The sequence below is a fragment of the Lepidochelys olivacea genome, assembly GCF_965140295.1.
Source record: "Lepidochelys olivacea isolate rLepOli2 genome assembly, chromosome: 4".
Classification (NCBI taxonomy): domain Eukaryota; kingdom Metazoa; phylum Chordata; order Testudines; family Cheloniidae; genus Lepidochelys; species Lepidochelys olivacea.
In genome coordinates, this window is record NC_140414.1 from 103,794,143 (window position 1) to 103,816,657 (window position 22,515).

At 41.7% G+C, this 22,515-nt stretch overlaps 1 protein-coding gene across 6 annotated transcripts in view; it reads left to right on the forward strand.

The window, feature by feature from the left end:
- RBM47 (RNA binding motif protein 47) overlaps window positions 1-21,991 on the forward strand; it is a 111,622-nt gene extending 89,631 nt beyond the window's left edge. For 2 of the 6 annotated variants that reach the window (XM_084625575.1, XM_084625576.1), the window contains exons 2-5: window positions 11,822-12,987; window positions 14,978-15,184; window positions 18,349-18,560; window positions 21,268-21,986. In XM_084625575.1, the coding sequence (XP_084481701.1) occupies window positions 11,853-12,987; window positions 14,978-15,184; window positions 18,349-18,560; window positions 21,268-21,516 (1,803 nt within the window). In that variant the 5' untranslated portion in view covers window positions 11,822-11,852 and the 3' untranslated portion in view covers window positions 21,517-21,986. Of the gene's footprint in view, window positions 1-11,821; window positions 12,988-14,977; window positions 15,185-18,348; window positions 18,561-21,267 lie in introns of all 6 variants that reach the window. The other 4 variants (XM_084625573.1, XM_084625574.1, XM_084625577.1 and 1 more) reach the window with 3 other exon arrangements.
- The last annotated feature ends 524 nt before the right edge of the window (window positions 21,992-22,515 follow it).

A 22,515-nucleotide genomic window follows, 5' to 3' on the forward strand; every position in this document is an offset into this window, starting at 1 on the left:
GAGAAAGATCAAAACTAAAGCAGACAAGAAACATGCTGCTGAAGATTAGAGAGAATTTAAAACAATTAATCCATGCTTTTATCTGTTCAAAATTAACTAAGCAAATAAAGATAAGCAAATAAGCAAATTTGTATTAAGAGTCAGTAGATGTTTTTTAATTCAGGGACCTCCCTTGCAACTAGCTGAAAAGCCAGATCACAAACACTGAAAAAATGAAATTATAGTATCTGTTTCAGACACTCTCAACCCCACTTTGATCACTCTGCGGTGTGTAACATTATAAGATGATAATTAGAAAATATTATCAGTGGCCTAAATTCTACTCAGAGTTACATCCACACACCGCTCCCACTGATCTCAGTAGAAGTTACACAGCCATATTCCAGGGCTGAATTTAGGTCAGCGTGTTTATACATGAGAAAAGGCAAGGAGTGGACTGGATTAACTTATGGCTCTTTCCATCCTAAGCTTTCTTTTCCCTATTGTCTGTGTACTGATTTTTAAAAAAGACACAAAAATAGAATAATCCTTTAAATTGCAAATGATGAGCCTTGATATTTCTTGTCAATTGTTATCAAGATGATACAGGTACATAGTCCAAAGTAAAACACTCCCTCTTTTCCTAGAAAGAAGTGTTTTTCTTTGGCAGAATATTTGTAAAGAGAGCACTCTTATCTGTGCTAGAACTCTGGTTTTTAACTTTCCTGGTAAACATACTTTGTAAAAACATTTCTCATTAAAACCTGTACATCTATCATCACAAATATTTGCAGCATATTGAATTATTACATTGCACTTTATTCTGAATATGTCATTCATTTTCATTTCTAATGAAATTGGTAAGACTATTCATGCTTATAAAATAGATCCAAGTACAGGAATTCGGGATTTTTATAGTAGTGTTAGCATTATTACTATTATTGTTATAGGTGTGTGTTACAGAATAAAGATGGGGTGAAATCCAAGCCTCATTGAAATCATTGGGAGTTTTTCCATTTACTTCAATGGGACCAGGATTTCACCTGTGACACCAGCCCAGAGTAGCTGGCAATCTAGGGGACTCAATCCTGCAAATTTTTGCTACTGAGCATGCTGATCACTGTCACCCATTAGTAAGCAATATATCAGGTAGTATTTTACAAGATCAGGTTCTAAACAGCATATGACCTAACATGATGTGGACAACGAGGAAGGAGGGAAGTTTGCACAGTACAAGGTGACTTGATTTTTGTATGGGAAGCATAATGTTAGTTCCCCTAACATTTTTATTTAATCGATTTGTATTAAGCTTGTGTAGTATTAGATGGATTTCAGAGGTATAACTAAGGGCATAATTTGGCTTGCAGAAACTTTATACCCTTAGTTATGGTGATGATGACTGAGGTAGAAAGAACTGATCTTAACCTTTAGATCATGGGTTGAATTTGCAGGGGTGCCAATTAGAAAAAAAAAATTTTTACTTCATAAACTGAACACATTCCATATTGAAATCCCTAAATATGGAACCCTGTGATACCATTTGAACAGGCACTTTACAGAACAAAATTGCATTCATTTCAAGTCCAAAGTCATGGCCAGAAACGCCACTATCCCCATACCCAGTCTACACATAGCACTGAATTTCTAATCTGGACAATGCAGTGCCAGGTAGCTTATTACTATAAGGATCAAGAAGTACAAGAAGAATTTAGAAGAATTTTGTTGCTGCTCATTTAGTCAATGAATTGTTGGCTGACACTAAAGAACTTTTACTGTGGTATAACGTTTTGGGGGGAAAGTTTGGGGATAAGAAAGGGGACAAAACTAAAAGGACATAGGGAAGACCTTTAGGTTGGGATTTTCAAAAGCACTTATCATTGGCCTAACAGTGCTCCCACTGAAGCCATTGGGGAATTTTAACATGGACTTCAGTGGGAGCAGAGTTAGGCTAACGCTAAGCACTTTTGAAAATCCCACCCCTAATTTAAATTTCTTTGCTTTTCTCCCTTTTCAGAAATGTTATAAATCAAACAACAAAAAACCTTGTTACCAATCACATAGAACCAAAAATGAAACTGAAAACACTGAGTGAATTTCTTCTAGTGTGCTTAAAGGACCCAGTGATTTGTTCTCCTTTTAATAATCCTGTGTTAGCAACAATCACCTCACATATGCTCACAACACATGCAGTAAGCAATAAATATTGTAATTTCTAGAAAAAGTGCTTGTGTCTGTAATGTAACTTCCACATGTAAATGTGGCTGTATGCATTTGGGGATATTTTTGTCCATGAACTTGAGGGCCTGGATATGGCCCTTAAAATAAAAATTTGGCATCATGACCTATAAGAAGTAACCTTATCCGTGTGGCCTTGCTGACTCCTCTGCCAACAGGCTCCTACTAAACCACCTGTGATGAATACACTGTCTACACTACAAATACAACTAAATCGGGTAGGCTGGTTACAACATGTTGTTCCCTAATCTGGTTACACGCACAAGGCCTGATCCTGTATTCTCTTGCAGTAGAAAGTATTGTACCATGTAGTAAGTGTTTACAAGATTGGGCTACAGCATGGTTCGGACCACCATATTGTAACCAGGCTCCCTGCTGTGGTTGTATCTAAATATAGCCGGGGTTACAACGAGGTTTGGAGTCAGAAGCCTCAGTCTTCTGCAGCCATGTACAGCTTAGCAGACGAAAGAAAAATATTTATTAAATCAAATCTAAAGTGAATATCTGTATTATACCTAAGTGGCTGTCAAAGCAGGTCACATGACAATCTTGTCAAGAGAGGGAACATAAATTATAACAGATACAATAGCTATATGCAAATCAAAGACAATTTTAAATGGTATATTTGAAACACAATTCTAGAGCCAATACACTATTTTTATTGAAGTTTTTAACTTCATTTTTATTTCCTCAGAAGGGATCTTCAAACAGGTATATTGTTTTCAATATTCAAAAGTATTGCCAAAAATATTGTCAAGCATTGAAAAAACTCACACCAATCCTGGTGTTTCTAAAACTGGAGGCTGATTTAATTTATATTTTTATAACATTTTAAATATTATTTTAATCAGGCATTGCAAAAAAATTTAACTTTAGCGCTTTTTTTAAAAACAACAAGGATATTTTAAAAGATTATTTTACTTTCTCTACAACTGTAATGGTGCTTGGTAGCTGCAAGTGAACTTCAGAGGCAGGGCTACTGTATACAAGGAATTTTATCTAAATAAAAGGGTCACACCTAAAACTGAAACTAATATTTTACTGTGTCAACACTACGCAGGACCTTTTGTTAAGATGCCCTTTATTGACACTTTGTTTATAGTGTGACTTTACTATAATACCTGATGAAATCAGCTAGCAGGTTGTATAGTGCAAAATTAAGACGTTTTCTAGCAGCAAATCTGACTGACATGTCTTCACTAATGAATGTTGCATGATCTTTTTATGAATTTTTATGCAGTCTATCATAGGAAATTTATTTTAGACTTTTATATTAAAGTCACTCAGTAATTTTAAATGACCTTTTGAAAGCCAGACTGACTAATAGGATTTGTCCTAGAGCTTAAAATAACTCACTGGTGGTGATATTTTAGAGAACCTCATCCGATAATCAGGTAATTTTATTTTTAAATTTCCTATTTTAGCAGGCTCCAAAAATCAACCAGAGTTGTACTATATAGGTTTGATCCCAAATTAAATTACCATGTGCTGCTGATGTTTAATGGAAGCTCTGCAGACTCCTGGGCTCCAGGGCCATGGAACCTACCCCAATTTTGAAGGGGGAGATAAAGTACAGATTGGCTGGGTTATAATCCAAGATGCAATGCTGCAAACACAAACCTACAATGAATGCTCCTCCTCTCTAATACAGAGTCCCCCTGCACTGACCAAGACCACCGCATCACATTCTCTTCCCTAGTACAGAATCTCTTCTCCAAATAGCTTCCCACCAGTACATATTTTCCTAAGAACTTCTAGCATCCATCTCCACAGTGCAAAAAGATAACTTTGTCCTTTTACTCCCCTGAAAGAACAAGAATATACCCACCCCTTGCAACACCATTGTCAACTGCTTGTCACCTAGCACCCCCACCGTAAGTGCTGATCCTGGGTGGATCAGTGTCTCCTGGAGTTGCTGGCACAGTCCTCTTCAGGTGAGGCCCATCTCTCTCAGTGCTGAGTTTTTATAGGAGCCCATTCACCTCTCTGCTCCTTTTTAAAATGCTCCAGTAGAATCTGCATGAGCTTCTTCCTGCCAGCTTGCTTTGGAATTCTTGGCCACAGAGCTGAGCAATGTGTGGGACTTTCCTTGTGGGCTGACCCTTTGTTGACTAGCTAAGCTGTGGAGTCAGTATCTATGGTCAATGGGCGCTTGCACGGCTCACCAGGATCTCCGTCTATCTTAGTTTCTGTAAGGCACCTGTCACCACACGATTTGATCACTGAAGTCTGTGGATGTTTCCTGCAGCATTGTGTCTTCTTTTGCTCAGTTTCCCAAACATGTTTTTTAGTTATTTGTTTTCAGGTGCGTTCCAATCGCTTCACTTACTTCTGGTGCCATTCACTGACCTTGATACACACTTACATGATGTCACAAACAAAACCTACTGTAGATCAAATCTCAAAACACAGGTACAGGGTTGAATGCATACATAAGTAAGATTCCTTAATAAAACATGAGCCAGATAGAATGTACATTTGCAGCTCAGCAGCATCTCTCAAACATCCACATTATGTTTCCATACTCTGTAATACCATAGCTGAAGGGCTAAGTTCAGCAGTGATGCAAATCGTTGTGTAACCCCACAAATTACTTAGTACCATTGTGGATGTGGGCCTAAATCCCAATTTTAGGAGCCGCTTGTAACCAACAAAACTCCTCCTTGGTTGCCTGCTCCGAAATACACTCAGCACCTACATATTTGCAGTAAATAGCTCCCTAGGCAGCTGTGTTTCTGTCTCTGGGCATGCACACTGCTGCCTCACTCTAGGTGTCAGGATGCCAATCTCCCACCTAAGCCCCAGAGTAATCCACAACCCTGGGGAAGATAGGTGTTCCTCTGCATAACTCACCCATGGTATCTGATCTGGTAAGCAGCCTCTGAGCATGCCTACCAGATCAGGTCCCATTCAAAATCTGCTCAGAGGAGGAGGCAGTTGGTGATGCCTACTTTATAGTTTTAGCCCAGGGGTGAGAACACTTGCCTGGGATGGGGGAGACCGAAGTTCAACACCCCTCTCTGCCTGAGGGGAAGAAAGGATTTGAAAAAGGAGTCTCCCACGTGTCTTAGGAAAGTGCCCTACTGTGGGAATATTCTGATGTGGGGATCCCTTAAGTTCTCCTGCTGAAGCTGTTGCATTTTGGGTAACTAATTAAAGTGTGGTTGGAGTGGGGGACTGGACCCATCATCTCTCACCTGCCAGGTGGGTACTCTAACCACCAGGCTAGAGAATCTCTCTCTCTCTCTGTGTATATTGGCCCAATGACTCTTTAAGCCCGTGAGGTGCAGGAAACTCCCCTGTTCAAATCCCCTCATGGGGAGGGTGGAATTGAACCTAGGTCTCCCACATCCCATGTGAGTGTTCTAACCACTTGGCCAAAAGTTATAAGGTGGGCTCCTTCTCCAGTCAGTTTGTTTGGAATGAAACACATGCCTAGTTCATTCTCACAAAAAACAATTTAGGCACCTAAGCCACCTGAATGCAGGAGAGGATTCCTGGTTGTGGATTACAAGCAGAGATAGGTGCCTACATCAGGGCTGCAGGAAAGCACTTATCTCCACGAGAGGAGTAGGGTTTAGGACACACCTCCTTGTGTTGGCATCTCCCACTGGCTAACTTATGTGGCTTCCTGCTTAGCATGCTGGCTTTTATGGATTGCATTCCTAGGTGCCCATCTTTCCCCATTCATTGGATACGGAGCCTTGGTGCCTAACTCAGGCTTTGTGGATTGCAGTGTTGTTCCTGTGATTTTCTAGGTGCCTAGTAATTACTGTAATTACATCACCTATATGCGTCTACACTTTGCTCCTTGTGTCGACAGTGTGCATCCTCACCAGGAGCGCTCCTATCAACTCTAGTGTCAGCGTGGAGCATTGTGGGAAGGCTCCTGAAAGCCAGTAACAGTCAACGTAAGCAATGCAGCGTCTACACTGACACTGTGTCAAACTAACTACATTATTCTTGACTCTACACCACTTGTAGAGGTGGAGTTATTAAATCGGCTGAGTGGGACAGTTATGTTGGCAGGAGCGAAATTTAAGTGTAGACATTTCCATAGTGAGGTGGACATAGGCTGCCTTGCATCGACCTAACTCTGAAGTGTAGACCAGACTTAAGTCCCATTGTGAATCTGGGCCTGAGATACTACAGTGATGGGTGCCATAGAAGAACATGGAAGGTTGCATGAATAGAAAATTTTTAGGGGCAGAGGGTGCAAGTGACAAAGCCTAAGTTGCAGGAAAATGTCTGAAGCATTGAGTTTTTCAGGTTTAAATCTATTTGCCAAACTAATCATTTTTACCTCAATTTTTTTAAAGAAGCTGCTGAAAAGCATTAGAATGGATGATTAAAATCTAGGCCTGTTTATTCCAACACAGAAAAAAGACTTTACTCAGACTCACAGGCTGGTTGGTGGCAATACAGAAAGCAGAAAGCTGACATACTCCTTTGTGGGGATTCATCACTTGGACCAACTGAACATTTGAAGCCATTTTGTTGTGTTTCCCCAGTAGCAGCAAAATAGTGTCAGAAAAGATAATTATCAGTGTGTTGATTCACATACACACATACTCCAAGATATCTCAGAAGTTTTCCTGTCTTCTAGGCACAATCACTTTCTTTCCCCTCCACTCCATCACATCACTGAGGACCCACTTTACGCAGTTTTATATCCATCCTACCCTTGAGTCAGCCAGCTCTGCTTGCACATGTCGCTGGAGGTTTCATCACATGACAATCTTTAAATAAAGATTCATCTTCAGTTCCTGGAGACTCCTGAAGAATCCTGAAGGGTTGGCAGCCCTACATCCTTTCGTCCAAAGAGGATCACACGAGAATCCTTTGAGGGCTCTACAACAATGCTTCTTACTCTTTAATTGTTGTCTGGAGTGTTGTTGTAGCCATGTTGGTCCCAGGATATTTCTTAGGCTTTGTCTACACTGACACTTTTGTCATCAAAACTTTTGTTGCTCAGTGGTGTGAAAAAAAAAACACACACCCCTGAACGACAAAAATTTTAATGACTAAAAGCACTGGTGTGGACAGCACTTGGTCAGCAGGAGATGTTCTCCTGGTGATGAAGTTACCACCCCTAATTGGGGGTGGTTTTATCTGGTTGCTGGAAGAGAGCTCTCCTGACAACAAAGAGTGGCTACAGTATGCACCTTACAACAGCGCCATTGTAAGGTGTGCAGTGTAGACATGGCCTTAATCTTTAGACATTTAGAATCCATGGTAATGACTGAGGTACAAATGTCTATGCAGATTAGACAGATAATCAACCAGAGGGGTTGCTGATGAGCAAAGGAAATCTGTCTTGTATCCCAAGGGCCAAGTGAACTGTTTCTCCTGAACCCCCAGTTCCTGCTCACCTGGACAGTGAGAGGCCAGGAGAGGGGATTTAAACTGAGATTCCTGCAAACCCCTGAGGAGCTCAACCAGCAGCCCTTAAAGGTAGCCCAAACTGGGTTTGGTTTTTGGAACATAAATTGTTAAACATTTAATGGGAGAGAGGATGAGGGGGGAGGCATAAAAAGAAAAATAGTGTCACACTGTATATCATAAATACCGTGTATGTGCAGATATTAAACAAATGATTTTCAAAGATGGTCTTGAGGTTAAGGCACTGCAGTAAGACTCTTGAGATCTGGCTTCAGCTCCTGACTCTGCCACAGACTTCTTGTGTGGCCTTGGGCAAGTTACACGATATTTCCGTGCTTCAGTTCCCCGTCTTCCACAATGGAATAAATACTTCCCTACCACACAGGAATGCTGTGAGGAGAAAGTCATCCATTAATATTTGCGAGGTGCTTATATACTATGATGATGGGAACAATATAAGTAGGTAGATAGATGGATGGATATTATTCCTTAAATATATTCCAATTTTTAATCCGGGCGTGTGCATGCTTTTTATTGTGTTTTTTAAAATTCCTGAGTATTTCAGACATTGTGCATGCTCTACATCAGTAACTATAGCAACCACCATTTTAATCCATTCCCAGATAATTAGTCACATAACACTTGTTAACTCCTACAGTCTCATTTTCACAACAGCTTAGATTAGGAATGGCCTTTTCTTCATATGATCCTGTGTCATTGTGAAGCTGGTGCAACCTCCTCTTTGGATATCCTAGATGAGGAATTGAGCTCTTATGTATCATAAGACCCTGTGCTTCAAAGTGTCAATATATATTTTCTGGTTTTCCCCGTATTAGTCATTCTTAATGGAAATAAGGAAATCATCTTTGACTCAATCAAGCCTACTAAATGTGTGCACTATTAGCTCTCACACTGCAGAGATACAGTTTGCACGGTAACAGATTTAAGTTTCAATCGCTAGTTTATTATATACTAACAAAATGCACACATGGTTCTGTACTGTTCAGAAAGACAGTTTAAAATTAATATTGTGCATGAGATTGGTTGCTATAAAGCCTTGCCCACTCACCTTTGAAAAAACAATCTAACGTATGAAAAGGCAGTAACAATAAAAATAAGAATGCCCTGAAAACATGCACTGTATGTTTTTTTGTCCAAGAGAAATTTTACCTGAACTTTGTGAAGATTTCTGTTGTGTTATGCAGCAGGCAAAGCTAAAATGTATGTTTAACTAAGTGAGTAAAATAGATTATGTGGGCCAAATTGAGGTCTCTAAACAGTTCTGGTCTCTGCACTCTGTGGCACTGCAGTAACAACTGGGAGCCCACAAGGAGTCATGTTCTAGTACAGCACTGGTGGCTAGCTATGGATGAGAAAGAACACGTGGAAATGGAAGAAGCAGAGTAGGGAAAGATCTTGGAGGGAAATAGCGGGAGAACATGGAGAAACAAAGGGAGAGAGAGACTGGTGAAAGAAGTGGAGTGGAACAGACAGGAAGAGAATCTGAAAAAATACTCAGGATAGAGAAAAGAGACATGAAAAACAAAAAAGGAACAGAGACAGAAAAAGTTAGAACATTAAGGCTTGGTATACACTTAAAGCTTGTACTGGCATTGCTATATCAATCAGGAGTGTAAAAAAACTGTACTCTGTCTTGACCGACATAGCTATGCCTACAAAACCCCAGTGCACAAGTAGCTATGCCATCAGAAGTGTGCTTCTGTCAGCATTTCAGATCAAAACATTGCGTTTTGATAACATTGAGAAGTTTTATTTTCATTTTTTAAAATTGTTTGTATAAAATAAATTTTGAAACAAAAAAAATATCAAAATGTTCCCCTCCTATATTGTCAAAATGGAATGCTCCAACCTTGTTAAAAAAAATTTTTTTTTAAATTTCTACATGAAATTTCATCAAAATTGACACACTCCCAAAGAATGCATCAATTTTGATGAAACAGCATTTTCCAACAGGAAAATATTCCATCCGAAAATTTTCAACCCACTCTAACTTGAACAACTATATGCACACGTTGGTATATTACATTCCCCATACCCATACATCAAGTGGGTTAGGTACCAACAGTCTAAAGTTTACATTCGGTGTCATGAGCCTTATTTTATTTGTAAGTACTGTTCTAAGAAGTTACTTCTCACAGTGTCTTGAGGTACTCTGACTAAACTGTATGTATTATTAGCAGTGGATAAGTGATTCCAGGAACAGCTATAGAAAGTATGGCCATATCACTGTGACACTGAATTTGTACACATATCCTGAGGCTTTATTGCAAACTTAAGGAAAATTCCCTGTCCAAAGAGTGAAATAACTGATTTTTAGAATTCTTGAGGGGAAAAAAAAATCGAATTTCTTAATGAGATCTCATGAAAAGAAAGGAACTACCTACAAATTTCCCTCTCTCTAACCCTCTAACATGCACCCACTGCTCTACCTTCCACTTCTTTTTCTTGTGAAGAGTGCTGATGTTTAGATAAGGAATATTTCTGCTTCAAACAAGGACAACAAAAGATATGAAAGGTCACACAGGCAGGTTTTGAAACTTGTTTTTAAAAGTGACATCAGTTATAGAGCACATAATGGTCTCTGGCTCTGGTGACTAGAGTTGCTCAAAGATTATTTATCTGCTACTACTATTGAAAGCTACTGAAGATTCCCCTTTTCAGATGAAACTGTTATTGGTCATGAGTTACATCCTTTCCATTGCATCAGACCTGTTCAGAGACAGAACCCTCCCTTTCATCCCCCAGGATACACAGGCCCCCAAGGAGTTGCTCTGTGGCACCTGTGACCTAGACTTCTACTTCACACTCTCTCTCAGCACATCTAAACCCCCTTAGTTCCACTGCCTCTTGGGCAGTATGTACCCGTGGAGTGCAACATTTGCCCTACATGCAAGAGAATCTCCACTAGCTTTCAGTGGTAGCAACACTTACAGCCTCTTTTCAGAACCCCTGTCCTATAAAATGAGATTTTTACATGCTTCCTCCATTTTACAGAAGTACTCAGCTCTGAACACACAAGCATAAAGACCTGGCATACATATTGTCCCAGAAGAACTACATCAGACTGACTAAAATCTACTAACTAGACCAATCTGTCCATGCTTGGACTTCAACCAATTTTACGGAAAACAGATCTTGTCAAACAGTCATCACTGAATGGGGGTGTTTCTAGTGATGTTCTGCAGGGATCAGTACTACACCTAACGCTACTCGGCATTTTCATCAATGATCTGGAATACAAACTGGCAGACGACAAAGTTTGGCAGAAAGATAAATAATGATGAGGACAGAGCAGTCATACAGAGCGATCTGGATCACTTCATAAGCTGGTCCAATTCAAACAAAATGTGTTTTAATGGGGCCAGATACAAGGGGTACATCCAAGAGCAAAGGATGCAGGCCATACCTACATAATGGGGGACAATATCCTAGAATGTAGTGACTGAAAAGGATTTAAGGGTCATAGTGGACAAACAGCTCATATGAGCTCCCTGTGAAGTGCTGTGGCAAGAAAAGCTAATGTGATGGTTGGATGTATAAACAGGGGAGCTGTGAGGTGTTTTTACCTCTGTAGATGGCATTGGTGAGACAGATACTAGAATACTGCATGCAGTATTAGGGGTGTGGGAAAAAAACACCTGAGCATATAAGTTATACCAGCTTCTCCTGCTGACATAGCTACTGCCGCTCATGGGGGGTGATTTAATTATGTTGATGGGAAAGCTCTCTCCCGCCAGCATAGAGCAGCTACATGAGAGATCTTAGAGCAGCACAGCTGCATTGGTACAGCTGAGCTGCCGTAAGCTCTCATGTAGACATAGCCCAAGTAACACTACTTGAAGCAGCATTTACCCAGGTTACATGCCTATACTCACCTCAGAGTGGAGTTTTGCACAGACTTAGGGTGCAAGAACAAGAGCTGCATAGTTCATGGGAAGTTGGACCACCACCTTCCTCCATAACCCCATTTAGATTCTCTCATACGAAGGGAAGATTTGAAGGAAACTCATCTCAGGGAGTTTCCTGGGCCAGGTATCCACCGCATGCAGGAGAATATATTTTGCTATTTAATTTTTATGTTTTGTATTTAATATTCACCTCGTTCTTGAAAAATGAACTTGAACATAAACTGCAGAAAAAAGTCAGATTCCTGTCATGTTAACAGTAGATAATTAATGTCCTCTTTTCCCCTCTCTTTGTTTAGGTTTCATCACACTTTGAATGATTTTGACATAATGACAGCTGAGGATTCCACTGCTAGGATGAGTAACGACTCCTCCAACATGTCTACAACCAAAGTTCCTGAAGGTGTAGCTGGTGCACCTAATGAGGCTGCCCTGTTGGCACTCATGGAGCGTACTGGATATACCATGATTCAAGAGAACGGGCAGCGCAAGTACGGTGGGCCTCCACCTGGCTGGGAGGGGTTGCACCCTCCTCGTGGCTGTGAAGTCTTTGTTGGTAAAATTCCTCGCGATGTGTACGAAGACGAGCTAGTGCCTGTATTTGAGTCTGTAGGACGTATCTATGAAATGCGCCTGATGATGGACTTTGATGGGAAAAACCGCGGCTACGCTTTTGTTATGTACACACACAAGCATGAAGCCAAACGTGCTGTCAGAGAACTGAACAACTACGAAATCCGTCCTGGTAGGCTTCTAGGTGTTTGCTGCAGTGTGGATAACTGTAGACTGTTCATTGGAGGTATACCCAAGATGAAGAAGAGAGAGGAAATACTAGAAGAGATCTCCAAGGTGACTGAGGGCGTGCTAGACGTCATTGTGTATGCAAGTGCAGCAGACAAGATGAAAAATAGAGGCTTCGCCTTTGTGGAGTATGAAAGCCATCGAGCGGCCGCCATGGCCAGGAGAAAGCTGATGCCTGGGAGAATCCAACTGTGGGGCCACCAAATTGCTGTTGATTGGGCAGAACCAGAGATAGATGTTGATGAAGATGTAATGGAGACTGTTAAAATCCTGTATGTGAGGAATTTAATGATTGAAACCACGGAGGATACAATTAAAAAGATCTTTGGCCAGTTTAACCCTGGCTGTGTAGAACGGGTTAAAAAAATACGCGATTATGCCTTTGTGCACTTTACAAGCAGGGAAGATGCAGTTCATGCCATGAACAACCTCAATGGCACTGAACTTGAAGGCTCATGCCTGGAAGTTACCTTGGCCAAACCAGTAGACAAAGAGCAGTACACTCGTTATCAGAAAGCAGCTAAAGGAGGAGCAGCAGCAGCAGCAACAACAGAAGTAACTCAGCAACCCAATTATGTTTACTCTTGTGATCCGTATACACTAGCATATTATGGATATCCATACAATGCTCTGATCGGTCCCAACCGAGATTACTTTGTGAAAGGTTAGTAAGCACAGTTGAACATAATCTAATTTGGGGGCATTATTGCCAGCTTTGCTTTCAAGGGCGTGAGGAGGCATGAATCTGTTTTAAAAGGTAACAGATGACACGTTTTATATTTTTCTTAACTTACCTTTGCAGCACAGTTCGTCATAATTATACTCAGTCTTACTTTATTAATGCTAGTATATTGAAGATATTTTTCTTTTGACAATGCCTTTCTAATATGCAGACAGGTGTAAGGTAGGGGTGCACTAGTGGACAGAACACAGGATTGGGAATCAGGAGATCTAACTTCTATTACTGTTGTATTACCCTGGGCAAGTAACAGAAGTTTTCTATAGTTTAAGTACCAGACTTCTTGAGTATAATTATCCAAAGTGTTGTACATCTGCACCTCCCTTTGGCTTCAGCTACAGCGCTGGGTGCTCTGAAAAAATCAGATCCTAGGTATCTCAAAATAGGCATCCAAAATTACAGGATGCCTTTGAAAACCTTAGCCATAAACTCTCTATGCCTCAGTTACTGCATCTGTAAAAAACTGATCATACTGTACCCTCCTTTACGAAAAGCTTTGAGATCTGTTGATGAACAGTACTATATAAGTTAGACATATTATTCTTACTATTGGAATTTAATTGTTATTGAATTCTATATATTAAAAATTAACAAAAAAATTAATCATTCAGGCTTAAATTGCAACAATTATAACTGACATTTATAATTGCAAGTGGTTTTGTACTGCCATTACAGAGAATATAATTTACTGAAAATGTATTTCCCAGCCAAGTTCAGTTTAACAATAAGCATGATCTTATTCTTTTACCACCTATATAAATACAGAAATATTTGTAAACCCTAACTGGTCAAAAGTTCCAGCCTCAACTCAATCTCCTGATTGATATCTGCAACTATTTCTACAGGAATAGGAATCAGTTAATTGGATGTCTGAATCAGAGGCACCAGAACAGGGGGTGGGCAAGGGGCCATGGCCCTCCCACTTTTGAAAGTGGATGGGCCTGGCCCTCCCACTTTTTGCCATGGACCCAGCCCCCTGCCTCTCCTCTCTTCCTCCCCACCCACCAAGGCGTCAGCACTGGCCAGGCCGGAAGCTGGAGCCCAGCCCGGGGAGCCTGGGCAGCTGTAGGGAGCTACAGACCATCCACTGGCCCAAGGTGGAGGGCCCCGAAAGCAGCCTCCAGCCCATGTCCCTGCCCCTCAGGTCCCCTGCCCAGGGCAAATGGAGGTTCTGCAGCTCCCCACAGCTGCCCGGGTGGCTCTTACCATGGCTTGCCTGTAGCTCATTGGCCCCCCCAGGCCCTGCCCCCAGGCCAGGCCAGAAGCCAGAGCCAAGTCAGGGTAAGAGCCATGCGTGCAGCTGTAGGGAGCTGTGGACCCTCCATCTGTCCTCAGAGGGAGGCCCAGGAGGTGGGGACATGGGCTGGGGGCTGCTCTAGGGCTCCCCACCCTGGGCAGGTGGAGAGGCCCAGGTTCCCCGGCCTGGGTCTGGTTTCTGGCTTGGCCAGGGGGCAGGGCTTTGGGGGGAAGAGGAGGGGCCTCATGCCCCCACCCCCTCTCCTTTTAGGAAAATTCCATCACCCCTGGTCTGAATACCCAAACAATCTGCCATAAAACTATCACTACATCACATGACCAAAAGCACCATAGTAACATTTGCAAAATTGTGGATATAAATTATTATTATTTCAACATTATTAATAAATTCCAGAGAACACCGAAGTCTGAACTATACCACTATAAGCTAGTCGTGCAACGAAAAGTACCATGAACACCAGAAAATGCATTGTCTGCTTGTGCATTCCTGATTCAAGCAAGATTCCCTTTGTTTTCAAGAACAGAGTCATTCAAATTCAGCTATTCTAACTTCAGATAGCTTATTACTATCCGAATGCCTGTATGTGGGGGTGTTAATATTTCCCCCATTGCTGTTACTGTGTTATTCATCCTTATTTTGTTATGTTGTTATTATAAGCAGGCAGCATAAGAGGCAGAGGGCGAGGTGCAGCTGGCAACAGAGCCCCTGGCCCCAGAGGCTCTTATCTGGGGGGATATTCTGCAGGCCGTGGCATATATAGCAGATACCACGAAGGGAAAGGAAAACAGCAAGAAAAAGGATATGAGCTTGTACCCAATTTGGAGTTGTCTGCTGTCAATCCAGTTGCCATTAAACCTGGTGCAGGTTAGTATAATTACTAGGTTGGGCAAACCTGTTGGGAGGTGGGTGGGGAGAATAAAGAGGCTTGAAATTCAGCCCGTTCTTTGAACTGAGCTTGAACTTTTTTAGATTCAGATTGGTTTGGGTAAATTAACACCCCACCCAACCAGCTTTGGTGATACTTAGGATATTTTTGTGGCTGGGACCAGTAGGTCTGTATTCTTCCTGCTGAGTTTGGCCAATCGTTCTATTAAAATCTGACAATCACTATCCTCTCTACAAATGTGAGGCAGCAAATGCATTCTCCGGCACCACTCACTGAGGGTTACTAGCAATGATCACTTGTGTGGACTCCACAGGCCAAAGGAACAAGATAGTCCCACACCTAGGTGTCCTCTCTGGGTCTAACCGTATAGCAACACAGCTGCTGGTTTCAGAGCCTGCTGCTCTGTTTGCTAGAGAATGAAGACTAGGGGTCACATTGCTCCCTGTTTATCTCCTTTGATGTTAAGTGACTACATCGGGGTGACTTGGCCCCAGGAATATAGACATCTAGAAGACAAAGGGGTTGGGAAGCAGGCAGATCTCCCTATGTGAGGATTTCCTTGGTGTGGGAGAGTCCCTAGCTGGCACGGAGCTGGCAGCTCTGGTTTCTGTGCCACTCTCCTGGAGCCTCCAGTTTAGGATTATGGTAGAGCAGGAACGGGATGGCCAGATCACACAGTGCTCCAGCAATTCCTGGCTAGCAGATAGCCCCTTAGGTGCTATTACTAGCCGACAAACTTTAGGACAGCCTCTAGGCTGTTCTAAGTTACACTGGGGCTAGTGGAGAACCAGCCTCAGGATCAGGGAACAGCAACTAGTTCCTTTCCACCACCCCCTTCGCAACATCCTGTGGAAGCTGGGTGCAGCTGAGAATCTAGCCCTTGGTGTTTATAGGAGAAAATGGTAGTGGCTAGAATGAAGTTGTGGAAGTCCGCAAGACCCTGGTTGAATAGATTTCTGTTTGGGCTAACTATTATGAGGTAGAATCTGCATTCAAGTGACCAGGGTGAGCCACTGAAAAAAGTAATCATGCACTTTCCCTACAGTGTAATCCGAACTGTAACAGACATACTACTAATAAAACACCACTGATGTTACAGTAAAAATGTACTTGATTGTAGTTGTAACATTATGAAATTCTCTAATAATCAATTACAAATAAGTGGAAATCACTTTTAAGATATGTACTTACCTTAAATAAAATAAAAAAAGGTGAACACTCCTAAAGGAAGATGCCATCTTGACAGTTTGATGATGTAGTTTGAGAAAAGAGGCATTCAGCTTAGTATTTGCATGACAAAAGTAGATGATTTTCAAAGATGAGGTCTGTTTTCAAAGAAAGATTTGAGATAAATTAACCTATATCCTCAGACTCTCTGGGCAAAATGTCAGTTCTCAGAGGGAGCGTCCCCACCCTTCATAATTGTGAATACATCTTAGGAGTTTCAGGTATTTCTAAAGATTACTTGAAAAATGATTTTTGATATACACACTATCGTCTTACCTAGTAAATATTTATTGACGGTATCTGTCTAATTTATTAGAACTCCAAAGATAGGCCAAAAGCAGACTCCTGAGTTCACATATTTCCAGATTTTAGGAAGGTTTGGATTCAAATCCCTAGATCCAAACCTGCCTCTGTGGTACTGGTTCCAGATCCAGTTCTAAATGGAAAGGGCTAATTTCTGATCCCTGTTAATGTGTGGTCAAAATCTTATAAAAAGAGGTATTCTTGTGAAGTTGGGTTGTTGTTTTTTTAAACCAAAATGGTGGAAAACAGAACAGCTGATCTCTCATGATTTCTGCCAGTTTGGAATAAACTCTTGCAAGATTTCAACACCATTGAAACCAAACCTTGATTTGGCTTCAGACCTGATCTGTTGCCTAAAGCTAATTCAGATCCCAATCCAAACATCACCTCCTCGAGCCATCTGTAATAAGTAGTCACTCAGTTATCTATAAATTTATTGTTGAAAGGTTAATTAATCAAAAGCTGACTGTAAATTTTGAGGAACACACAGAATCACACATGTGATTGCTGGAGATTTTCAGCAGGACAAATTTGCTTCCTAAGCAATGCAGCCAAACTCCATTCAGAAATGGGTACAGACTCACAGGCCTTGCATGTATAACTCTCACTGTTCATAGCTCTTTCCCCTTGTTCTTCTATTTATTGCAAGTTACCTGCTTTTTGACATGAGAAAAAAGGTGTAAGATTTTTTTTTAGATTAAATAAATAAGCTGAGACCAGAGTCAAATAGAAAGATGTGATGAAATTTGTGCAGCTAAGTTAAGCCAGAAAAATATACTATAGTAAGTAACTATAGTGCAGAGTTGGCTAAAGTGAAGCCTATAGGCCAACAGCTACCCACAAAGTTACACAATACAGATCACACTCTTCTTTTCATACAGCAATTCTGCCTATGGAAACTTCAGGTCCCAACAAGCAATACTCCCACCTTGATCTCAGAGGCAGTAACTAAGATCAAGATGGAGCACTGCATGCTCCAACTTATCTCCTTAGGCCACTAAATGAGGACAACTGTAATCTGAACAGATTTCTGTAAATTTGATGTAGCCTTCCAGTTTCCTGGCAAGTTTTCAGTGTGACCCTCACGCAGGGGGAAGGTCCTGCTTTAAGAGCCCATTGAGATAAAAGTGTTTGAAAACTATGCAGTACATACAAAATTGTAGTACTGAGTCTATGAGCACACCTTGAAATATTTATAGTAATTTACAAATGAATTGAGAAGCACCCCTAAGACCTTGTATGTTGTATATCACAGTGATGAGCATGGTGTAAATCAGTGGTTCTCAAAACTGGACCTCCGCTTGTTCAGGGAAAGCCCCTGGCGCGCCGGACCAGCTTGTTTACCTGCCACGTCCGCAGGTGCCGCTTCCCGCAGCCCCCATTGGCCTGGAGCGGCGAACCGCGGCCAGTGGGAGCTGTGATTGGCCGAACCTGTGGACACAGCAGTTAAACAAGCCGGTCCGGCCCGCCAGGGGCTTTCCCTGAACAAGCGGCGGACCGGCTTTGAGAACCACTGGTGTAAATTACCTTGCGAGAGAGGTTTCCTTTACCTTGGAAAGAAAGCACTGTGGACGCAACTCCAATATGTTTTTGTGCATTTGGTCTGTTCTAGTGGCAATCCCTGCTATTGGGGCCCAGTACTCCATGTTTCAGGCAGCTCCAGCAGCCAAGATGATGGAAGATGGCAAAATCCACACAGTGGAACATATGATCAATCCCATTGCTGTCCAGCAGGATCCAGCCAGCGCGGCGGCGGCAGCAGCAGCAGCAGCAGCGGCAGCAGGAGCTGTTATACCTGCAGTTTCAACCCCTCCACCTTTCCAGGTAAATTCAGCACGTAGTCCTTGCTAAGCTTACCTTGGTACGTTGAAACCCTGGCCTCTTGCCATGCCACAGTTTAAAGGGAGATTGTTGAGTTATTAGACTAAAAAAAACAGCCCTACCTTGACAGTCGTCTCACACGGCACTGAATTGCTTAGCCCCACACAGGTAAAGTAGGAGTCACATGAACTATCGCCCAGATCAGCTAAATCTCAAAAGGGGTGTTCTGTGCTACTGCCTCAGCATGCCTCTGCCAGAACGGGGTGCCCTGATGCTATGCTAGGGTCTCCTTGGGCTTGGGAGTGGGAAGAGCTGAGACACTTGAAACACTGGCTCCCCCTTCAGTTTGGGGTCTTTTTCCATTTCATTTGAATTTATTTTTTCATTCCATCTAGCGCAGGGCAGGGAAGCATATTGGCCACGGAGAAAAAGGAAAGTGGTTAAAGCACTACTACTTTGGTAGTCATGCCTTGGCTTTACTACAGAGTTGCTGTGCAACATTAACTAGTCTGTACTTCACTTACCCAGTCTGTCAAACGGTGGTAATTACCCTTCCCTATCTCCCCAGAGTATTGCGAGAATAAATTCAGTAACGTTTCTAAAGCACTTTGGGATCTTCTAACGGAAGGTGCTATAGCAGCGCAATGTGTAATTGCAACAATTAAGAAGATCTTTGCAAATAGTAAAAAGCTCTTAAGTCTGACATAGGATGAGAGAATTCATGTTCAACAGAATAAAATACAGTTACGGCACTTTTAGCACTTATTCTGGGGAGTCTTTAGGTCAGCAAGTGGAAACTGGACTTACATAACATTTAAAAAAAAAACCCTGTTTTGCCACTTTTGTGCATGTGGGACTAGACACAACCCCAAATCCCTTCTCAGCTTGAGGTGTTTTGTTTTGTTTTTTACTGCTCTAGCCACACCAACCTTCACATGCCATTATCATAGTCACTACTAAGAAGAAATATATAGCTCACCCTTTGAAGCCTGCTAGCATCATTCCTATAACCGACTGGCTATTCTCTATTGACAGTGCTGAAATGCTTCCCTAAAAGGCTGTTGGTGTTGCCTCTGCAGCAGTGCCAGTCCAGTCAGGGAGCAAGAAACCAGGATGGGAATCCATCCTGAAACCCTCTCCTGGGAAGGCCACCATCAAGCTATGGCACTGGCTGGATCTGTAAGGGTTTATTTTGATATGACATAGGGACTTTTTTTGTAGTTCCATTTCCATTTATTATGTTAATAGTGGGGGGAAAAAAAGACACAGACTACTACAGCTCCAGAGTGACTCTGTGTAATTACATTGTGACAGACTCTTTGGGCACAGTAACATTTGCAAAACAAATTCCTTCCTTTTTATTATTACTTATTTGTCCTGCAGCCCCAGTCCCAGGCCAGGACACCACTGGGCCAGGCGCTGTACAAATACAAAACAAAAAGACTGTCCCTGCCCCCACAGATCTTACAATCTAAGTAAACTTCTTGCCATAACACTGATTTGCAAAGCTCTTTGGAAACAAGTCGTGAGACTTCAGAAGGTGAACGGGGCAAGGGGAGGCATTACTAATACTTTGCACTTCAGTAGCACCTTCTATACAAGAATCTCAGATGTTTCATAAGCATGAATGAATTTAGCCCCACAACAAGCAATGAGTTAGGAAAAGTATTATTACACCCATCTTACAGAATTGAGGCCCAGTGACTTGTCCTGTGTCACAATGAGGAACAGAGCCCAGGAACTTGATTTGCCCCATGGGTGCTGAGAGAACTGACACCTCCTGCACCAGCTAGGGCAGTGGTACCAGAGTGGGGAATGGACCCTTAGGTGAAGGCAGGCAGTGGAGGAAAGCAGCTTCAAGTTACCTTTGGAACTCCACAGAAGCCCTACTGGCGAAAACCACCTGAGAGATATCTGTTCATGTAGGATGCACTAGGTACTTTACAGACATTCGAGAAGGGACAGTCCCTGCCCTGAAGTGCTCAAGAAAAGACAGAAATGTAGACAGAGTTTAGGGAGTTCTGTCTTTTTGTAAACAAGTCAGCTAGATTCACTATGGGCCATGTGGCAGAAATGCATCTTTAAGAGGGAAGTATATATGGATGGGGAGGTTGAACTATGCATAAGGGCCATGTGGAAGAAGGCACGAAAGTGACCGTTGGGGCAGCTGAAAATGAGCAGACAAGGCTGGGAACACTGGTGGAGCGGAGGAGGTGAGGGGCAACACAAAGTTTGACAAGAGAGGATAAATGGGAAGGGGCAGTAATACAGGCAGAGACAAGAAGTTAAAGTGTAACGTAATAGTAGCTGAGGAGCCAGACAGAGTCAAAGACAAAAGTGACATCACCCTTGTGCTCTAGCTCCCTCCCTCCACAATTGGCCCAGCCTACTTTCTGGCCTGTGCTTGTTGGTTCCAGGTCCCCTGGAAGAGCAGGCGATGCACATGGCTTCACTGGCCTGCCTTCCCCGCATCACCCATGACATGCAGTCTCTACCCTTACAGGCCCATTCTTGCCAGCAGAATCAAATCTACCATCTCCTAACTCTCAGTCCTAAGACTTCACCACAAGACCATCCTTCCTCAACTTTAAAAAACTGAAGTGAATCCTTTAATGTGTGGAATAATTATACTCGGCCTAGTAGATTAGATTGCTAGTGACTGAATAAAGTCTGTGAGTTGGAAGGTTAAATGCCAATTTTTTGTCCCTAGGGTCGCCCCATAACTCCAGTGTACACCATGGCTCCAAATATTCAGAGAATTCCTGCTGCAGGGATTTATGGTGCAAGTTATGTTCCGTTTGCAGCTCCTGCTGCAACAACAGCAACTATAGCCACACTACAGAAGAACGCCGCCGCAGCAGCAGCAGCAGCGTATGGAGGATATGCCGGCTATATACCTCAGGCATTTCCTACTGCAACAATCCAGGTTCCAATACATGATGTCTACCAGACATACTGAGACTATCAGACAGTGGGGGGGGGAGGGGAGAGGGACAAACACTGAAGGAACACTTTACTATTTATGAAGAAAGAACCTACTGCAAAAGAATATGTTTGGACTCAGTAAACTGAAAAAAAAACCTGAAAGTGAAGAATGTTATCAAATATTGTGTTTGAAATATTTTATATATGTGACATTTTCACTAATTTTTTAGGATATTTTTAAAATTTAATATACCTGTATTCATACATTTCTAAGTGACCTATATGCATTAAGCCCATTGCCCATACAAATTTATACACAGTAGTGGGATTGCAAAGGGGGTTTTTTGGGTGGGTTTTTTTTAAGCAATTATATTTTCAATATATTTGTGGTATGAAGGTTATTTTTTAGTAACTTCTGCACTCCAGAGAATTCTATTTTGTAGTGCCTTTAATAATATATCAACTATATATATATATTAAAAAAGCACATCTGAGCAGCTAGGAAATGTATAAACAATATATTTTGAAGAATATTTTCAATATTTAAAGAATACATACATTAGATTTTTGTTTGTTTTTGTTTAAAACAACAAGTATCTTATTTAAAAAGTTATACTGGAAAGTGCAATTTGAAAATGAGCGAGACCTCTGCATTTTGTGCTGGCATTAGCACAGTTTGTTTATCACTATCAAAACTCACAAGCAACAAACATCTATTTAAAAAAACAAACTCATAAAACAAACCTCTTTAAAGCATGATTAAGTGAATTGTTTTAGCTAAAGAAGAGGCTGCTGTGTTTTCCATAACATCTGGCTTTTATATTTATTGAAGTCACTTCTAGGTCCGTCCCTGAGCACATGCTCAGGGTATCTAATATTTCATGAGAGGTATCTTGACTTAGATCTTCTTCCAGTATAAAACCTAGTTTCTTTTTAAATGCTCTTTATTTTATTCTTTTGACGTGTAAGTTGTAGTGACAGAGAATGTATGATATTTTAGACAGGGCCAAATGTGCTTTTGTCAGCAGGAAGT